The sequence below is a fragment of the Solanum tuberosum genome, unplaced genomic scaffold, assembly GCF_000226075.1.
Source record: "Solanum tuberosum cultivar DM 1-3 516 R44 unplaced genomic scaffold, SolTub_3.0 scf00201, whole genome shotgun sequence".
Lineage (NCBI taxonomy): Eukaryota > Viridiplantae > Streptophyta > Magnoliopsida > Solanales > Solanaceae > Solanum > Solanum tuberosum.
Genome location: NW_006239126.1, coordinates 920,148 through 928,082, shown reverse-complemented (window position 1 = coordinate 928,082; position 7,935 = coordinate 920,148). Strand labels below are relative to the sequence as shown.

The 7,935-nt window shown below is 32.3% G+C and overlaps 1 protein-coding gene across 1 annotated transcript; it reads right to left on the bottom strand.

The window, feature by feature from the left end:
- Nucleotides 1-1,925: 1,925 nt before the first annotated feature.
- Nucleotides 1,926-6,115, bottom strand: LOC102581894 (monocopper oxidase-like protein SKU5). The gene is made up of 9 exons (XM_006355429.2): nucleotides 5,598-6,115; nucleotides 5,290-5,399; nucleotides 4,850-5,120; nucleotides 4,609-4,747; nucleotides 3,873-4,239; nucleotides 3,380-3,745; nucleotides 3,197-3,275; nucleotides 2,415-2,614; nucleotides 1,926-2,337 (listed from the first exon to the last, which is right to left on the bottom strand). Exons 1-9 carry the CDS (start codon nucleotides 5,757-5,759, stop codon nucleotides 2,235-2,237), a joined length of 1,797 nt encoding a protein of 598 aa, XP_006355491.1. The 5' UTR covers nucleotides 5,760-6,115; the 3' UTR covers nucleotides 1,926-2,234.
- Between the last annotated feature and the right edge of the window lie 1,820 nt (nucleotides 6,116-7,935).

Sequence of the window (7,935 nt, the reverse complement as noted above, 5' to 3'; positions counted from 1 at the left end):
AAATTTATCTTTATAGTAAGGAATGAAGTTTGAACTTTTAATCATGCCACATTGTATTCGACAGTGAAGTCAATATACATATAACAAAATATATAAATAAGCCAAGACAATTCAACGTATAATTAACGGTCTTTGATAAATGTGGCTCTTGATTTTACTCTCTCTGGTTTTAAAATATTCGATGTTTCGAAAAAGCTTCGTGTTCGTTGAGTGTTAATTAAGTGACAATGTTTGGAGAAGGAAAAGGTAATTTAGATAAATATTAGTATTTAATTAAAATTATTGAATATTAAGTCTTATTGAGAGTACAAATACATTTATGAACCAAAGAGAGTAGTAACTAGTAAGTTCTTTAAATTATTTTATTTTAGTTTGCAATTATATCAAAAATAGATATTTTTATTTTACTTATCTATTTTAGATTATTATTTTTTATCCTAGCCTTAGACCTTAATATTGAATTACATAGTTAAATTTAGAATTTCAAAACACTATTTATAAAGTTAATTTGATAAAATGGATGGAGTACTATATTATTTGTATTTCATTTATGAGTTATGACAACCTAGGCACCTCACGTGAATTCATGTGACGGTTTTGGCCCAAAGTTTGACTACGATTAGACAAAGAGTATTATTATTATTATTATTATTTTTCCTTTTTTTGGCAAAAATTCAAAGGCTAATATAACTCTTTTTCGATGTTATAAAATTGTGACGGGATGGATAAAATTTATCAAAATAAACTAGTAGGAACTTTTTCTTTTTGAACGAACCTTTTGCGGCACGGGTGAATATCCTCCATCGAGTGGAAGACCAAAAAATATAGTTTTGAGTAAAATGTAAGTAGAAAAAACAGAAAAAATTATAATCATATATCATTCGAAAATCTACTTTACAAAATATGTACATAGTTTATACACTACATATACAATCAAAATATATCTGATGATGTATATTTCATCCATGTTGATAAACTAGATGACCGAAGAGTACATTTATCAACCCAAAGTAATCAGCAGGGTTATAGGAGTAAAAATAACAAGAAAGGAGATGCATTTTATATTTGCTTAATTAGCTGTAAAGAATCAATGCAAATTTGATTTGATTCGTGACTGCAAAATAAGTCCAGGCTGGTACTTTGAAATCAAATATTCTGAATTTCGGACCACTTATTATTATCCAGAGAAGCATATATGCTACCTTATAATAAATCCAAACTTTTTATTAAATTTTAGTCTCAAGACAAAATTTCTCAACTATTTGGCTGGTTTTGTTTCCCCAATATCTTTTCTTGTGAAAGTAATTTAGCTCAATTCAGAATATAATTGGCAAAATGTTTTAAATGTAACCCTGCTAAGTATGGATTAACAATTGCCAAACCTTTTTAAAAGGAAATTTTGAAGAAAAAAAAACAAGCACCTTTCTTAGTTAGGTAGCTTCTTTGTTTCTACAACGCGATAACTTTGTTTATCATTTCATGGTTTGACACAAAAATACCTTCGAGTAGCTCAAAAATACCCTCTTTAGTCTCCACTAACGTTTACTCCAACTCAAATGAAAAATAACCAATTTTATCTTGTGTGTGGCCATCTCAACAAACTTATATTCTCATGTGCAGGTCTGATTCTTTTTTCATGGATCAAGCACGTGAAAAATCTTTTTGATATAGGTGGCAAAGAAATTCGATCTCAAGACTCTACCCGTTCTGATATCATATTGAAGTGTGCAACCATATCATCTAAAAGTTATTAAAAAGAACACATTTTATTATTTAATTGCATTCTCAACCTCCATTATTGTTCAATCAATAACATTCCCAAAAATGCGAAACCGATGAAATTAGACCTCTTAAGTAGATTATAAATCATTCTTAACAACAAAAACAATCATTTATTTTGTAATTAAGTAATGAAAGGTACAAAATGGAATGTAGAAATAAAATGAATGAATAGTAGCCATTACATAAGATTATAGAAAGAATGTGTAGAATTACCAATAAATTAAACAAGCAACATATCCGGGGGAGCATTTATAACACAACCGGAAATAATAATGAAAATTACAAGTCAAAAACAAGGGAGTAATAATAATAATGGCCTTCTTCTTCTTGATATCAACATAACTACAACTAAGACAACCTACATCTTACAAATTAAATCAACAGACAGACCTCACAAAGTCAGGCTCCCGCAATTTTTAACACAAAAACAAAGCATTCACTGGAAAAGGTTTCTACTGGAACACAACGAATATCGCGGATACCAGCATGATAATCATGAAGGAGAATTTCGATCCGTTGCCTCTCATGGATGTTGCATATGATATATCTTGTGGCCTGAATAGTAATGAACTATGTTAGACAAATAACAATTTTTAAACAGTTAGGTGTGAAGATATTTGTTGTCTACTTACTTTTGTAGTTTGCCAAGTTGACCACAGAAGAGAGTATTGTCTGGCATTGGCAACTCTGTCTTGTTAGTAGGCTCGGAGTTAACAACCCTGATGTATGTTTCTTGTCCTAGAAACCACGAGTCGAGGTTTTCTGTCCTCAGGTTCCAAACTCCAACATTGTCAAGGGAGACCAAGATTGCTGTCCATGCCCCGGGGAAAACCTGCGAGCAGCATAGGAAATATTAGGCAACAGCAAATGTTTCTCAATCATCATTTCGAATAAAGTTGGTAAAAGGAATTTGTTCATTGGCATATATAACATGTTGAACAAGCTTAGTATGCGTTCAATAGTTTACATTTGAGAGGCAAACTACAAGCAAACTGAGTTTTGAGTTCTTGTTTAAGGTAAACAGTGATATTAAGTAAGGCAAACAACTTATGACTGACATATACAAGTAAGAACAGAATTGAACTCATCGAGTTGTAAGTGGTGTCATTGATACATACTTCATATATTTACTATCAACCTTATTTCACCGTTCTAATAGACTTCTCATTACTTTCTTGGCACAAAAATGAAAGTGCATGCTGGCCTGGTTCTGGAGCAATATCAGGGTTGTAAACAGATATCGCAGACTAATGGCTATATTAAATTAAGGATTGTAAGTATGTACTAGTCACGAATCTTGAGAAATTCACAAGATAAACAGATATCGCAGACTAATTGGCTATATTAAATTAAGGATTGTAAGCATGTACTAGTCACGAATCTTGAGAAATTCACAAGATATAACAAGGATTACCTGTGTTGTGGTGCGAGCTATTCCATCCCATTTGTTGTAAGTACCCCTACTATTATTTGACCACACGCCAAAATCCATCCTGCAAGTTTGCATTAGTGAAAAAGTCAGGTTCAGAGAAATGAGTTTTCAGTTTCATGTTTGAATATGATGAACATTGAGACTTGAGAGGACACCAGATCATACCCGACCACAAAAACGGCATATCCACTCATATGGTATGTGTGCATTTTGGTATCATTATTCTGTAATATTATTTCCATAAATCCCCTGTAGGTACCATTGATAATAGAGGTTTCCATCTTAGGAGGTCCGGTTAGTGGTGCCGTAGGGAAATCTAGTTTATATACACCCTTTAATTTGTACTGGTCAGCAAGTCTGATTGGTGTTTTAGGATTAACAAATGAAATCCCATTAAGTGTTGTTCTCCTTTTTCCATCTACCATCTGTGGCGGCGTATTTTGGACCACGTATATCTCTGTCACATTAATTGAGCCATATCTGAAAGAACCTTGAGGATTTGGGCGAGCTCCGCTGGCAGTTACATTCCACCTACATAGCATACACCATAACACCAAATGATAAGAGGCAGAAAAACTTTACAGTCTGATAAATTTGTTCCCAACTACCTACATCTTTCAGATACAATTTGATAAGTGCATAGGGGAGAGAAACAAACCTAATAGATCTCGCCTGGTTCATGGAGAAAGTTTTGTCGAATTCATCTTGTGGTGGTTCAGGAAGAGGGCCGTGTGCCTTTCCTTTCGAGTTTGTATATTTCAAAATGCCTACACCAGTGACTCTTTGCCATTGTGATTGGTTCACAAATCTGGCACTTGCCACAATGTAGTAATCAGAACTTGCATTCTGATCCATGGATACCAAAAAAGAGTAAGATTGTCCAACATGTATATCTAAGCTAGTATAATTTTGCTGCACAGTGTATGATCCCTCTGCTTCTGCCAAAAGTAAGTTATGATTCTGAATTCTGAAGTTCAAGCTGGTTGATATTCCTACATTGCTTACACGAATTCGATAGGTTTTGCCTGCAGAATCATAATTTTAACATTATAAAACAACCAAGAAGAGAAGTGTATCACATTTTAGATAATTAGCAAGACAAAGTAACAGCCTTAATGAGAACTTTGGATGCATTATTTCGGAGAACCTTTTTCCTTCTTGATACTAATGAAACACAAAAGCATAAACATTCACAAGAAGGTGGAATCAAACTCTAAAGTTTCTAGAGAAAGTTTTATAGATGTCTAAACAGCAATAATGGGAATTTTCATAAGATTTGTGTTGTTTGATTAGAGAAAGTGCAACAAATAGCATGAATTAATCCAATCGCTAACGACTACATAAATCTTACTCCTTTCAAACAATGAGTCCACTTCTAGCACAATGTAGTTTACCTGGATGGACAGTGATTGTTTCATAGTCAATGCCATCAGGCACAATAGTATCATTATATCTGTAAGGACCTTTTCCATTAATTAAAACACCATCTGGTTTTCCTAGATCTTTGCCAGCAAGAAGAGTGCTCCTCAAAGACTACATCCAACAACAAGCAAGCAAAGGTACACATTACACACTTATACTACAACAAAAGCTTTAAACAATATACTTATCATGTCATCGAGCATAGAGACTAACCGTGTGATTTCTGGTGTACCAATCACCAATCATAATAGTTATATCATCATATGGTAAATCAAAAGGAATTGGGATTTCCTCCCTGTTATTAATAGTAATTCCACCAAAACCCCCTGATGCTCTCTGAAAATGCAGAGAAGGGAAATAAAAGAAACTTCCAATTTGGTCCTTGACCTGAAATTGGTAAGTCCAGTTCCACTTTGGAGGAATAGGACAGTTTGTTCCTGGTAGACCATCTTGCCAGGTACTCCTCTTCTGCTGAACCCCAGACCTATATTACCACAAAAATCAGCTCAAATGCACCAAAAATAGAAAGAACAAAAACCCATTATGTACTCAGCAGCTATGTTGCTCAGACTCTTCAAAAATGTCAGATTTCTAGTAGTGTGACATCGAAAGTGAAGAGTCTGCACAACTTAGCTCAACAGGAAGTATCTTACCAATGTAAGAGAAGTTCTTCATCTAATTTGTTCCTCACATTAACAACAACATTGTCATTAGTAGTTACATTCATAGTTGGTCCAGGAAACTTTCCATTAATAGCAATAACCTGAAAAAAGATTTATAAGCTAAAAATGTAACTCAAGAAACCACAAATACACTAACACTATAAGCTTAAAGTTCAAAACTTTAACATCAATATCCCATAGATCTGAAACCAAACACTATACAAAACATCAAACACTTGCCCTGCTACTTAGGAAGCAACAATGTAAGGTAAAAAACAAAGAGATCTGAAGAAACATACCTGTTGAGACACCCCAAGTGGAGAAGCATCAATGTAAGAGACCTCAAAGTTAAAAAACTTAAATGGATCTCCAGCAAAACTTAACCCCATAAACAAGAAAATGCAGATAAGGGTAATTAAGAAAGACCAAGTAGAAGTAGAAGAAGAAGAAGAAGAAGCCATTGAAGTACAAAGTAAGTAAAGATCAAAACTTTGAAGATGTTTTTACAATAAAGATTCAAGAAAATGTTCTTTTTTTGTGTGCAATTACATTATATGGATAGAACAAAGAAAAAAATGAGGTGAAAAGAGAGCAAGAAAGCAAAAAACAGAGAAAGCAGCTAAGAGAGAAAGATGCAAGTAGTAGTTCTAGTAGTTTATTTTACATATTAATAGTATAATAGGAAAGTGGGCAACGGTTCAATTTACTTTATTTGGGGTACAGATTTGTTGGCCATAGGCTTATAGTGGTGAGAGAGAAAGAAGAGGAATGGTGGTGCTAGCTTGGAATTTAGAGGGTGCTTAGCTCAAAGTTTTGTCGGTCCAAATGGTTATCACACACTATTTCGTAGAGACAGAGAAGTTATTTTTGAAATATTAGATGACTTATACTAATAAAAAAGGTAATATAATAAATTACTATTATTTTTAATGAATATGTCGAGTCAAATATTGGCAAACGAAATAATAAATATAAAAGCTAGCATAATTATTAGGGTGCACATGAACAAGAGTAATGCATGGAGAGCTTTGGATTGAGGGAAAAACAGAGTGTATTCAAGAAAAAGGAAAGCGTGTATTCGTGTGTAATGTGTGTGTGAGAGAGAGATGATAGACCAGAAATTAGCCAATGACAGATAAGATATATTGGAGAAAAATATTAAAATATATATATATATATATATAAAAAAACTTTCACAAGGGAATGAAATTACAAAAATGAAACTATAGGGTACATGTGCATCGGTCAAAAACTTTTTTTATTTTGTACGAATATTTGTAACGGTTACAACAAAATATGTTATAAAACCTGTAATATAATATAATATGAAAATTAGTTTCAAAAATTTTATGATCATTATAATAAATTTATTATTAGAAAAAAGTTTAAACATATATATCATAGGTTATATTTGAAGAAAGTAAGGATTTTATAACCTTGTTTGATTTATACGTGGAATGCACCATAATGAATTTTTTTCAACTAGTGGCTGAGCCTCCTCGGTTCGACAATCGAAGGGTATTAATTTTAAATTTTTATTAGAAAATTATTTTGTTATATATAAGTAAAAGAATCATATATTATATATTTCGTATTATATGTTAAATTTCTCTAATTTTTTGCTAATGTTTATTTATTTTATGTATTTTGGATCCTATGAAAGCTCTAGCTCAGTCATTAATTTCAGCTTGATATACTTGTTAGTGTACCTCAACAAATACAACATACGTACCAATCAATAATACAAATAGATTATTTTTTTTATTCTCATTCTCATTCGATATTCGATATTCGATATTCGTATTAGAGCCCCAATTATTTCAGATTCGCATCGTGTAGGACCCCGAAAGAAAGTGTTTCCTACCAAAGATTTTTTCATATACAAAATTCGAACTCGAAACCTTTAGGCTTAAGAGTAGCTCCGTCCAACACAAACACTTGTAAACGATGACTTGTGATTTTTCCTCCTATAAATGAAAATATTAAAACAATACAAAAAGTTGTCTTTAGAAGAGAAAGAAATACGGATTAAAGTTTGGACCCAAAAAAAATATGGACCAAAAAGAAAAACAATACGGATTAAAGGTACTAGCTAGAACCCCACAATTTCCAGTAATATGGATGTACCACAAATTATTTAAACATTTCCTTAATAATATCATCACTTTTGTGAGTTTTGTCTAATAACGTATATATATTTTTCAAAAAGGAGGAAAGGTCTAATTGATTAGCATTAAATTAAATATTTTCAGTTTAGTTAACATTTTAGTGTCTACTGTCTAGGATGTCCTATTGGAAATAAAAGTTATTTCATAAAGAGAGTTCTAAAAATTATTAGGGTAAATATAATACTTTTTGTTTTTACGGTCAACTCTACTTTATATTTATTGTATGTATATATAGTATACGATTTGGAAAGATAATGTTACAAAGTGTGATGGATTAGGTTAAAGTGAGGAGCTTGATGTCGAGATAGGTTATTTTTTGTTTGTGAACTGAATATCTCACCTGATGACTATGAACTTGAGCTTCAGAACCACAATCATTCAACTGGATCCGAAATGTCATGGCTTGAAGACATTTAGAATATGAAACACTACTTTAATTTTAAGTTGCTCGTGGTATTAAAGTTACTCG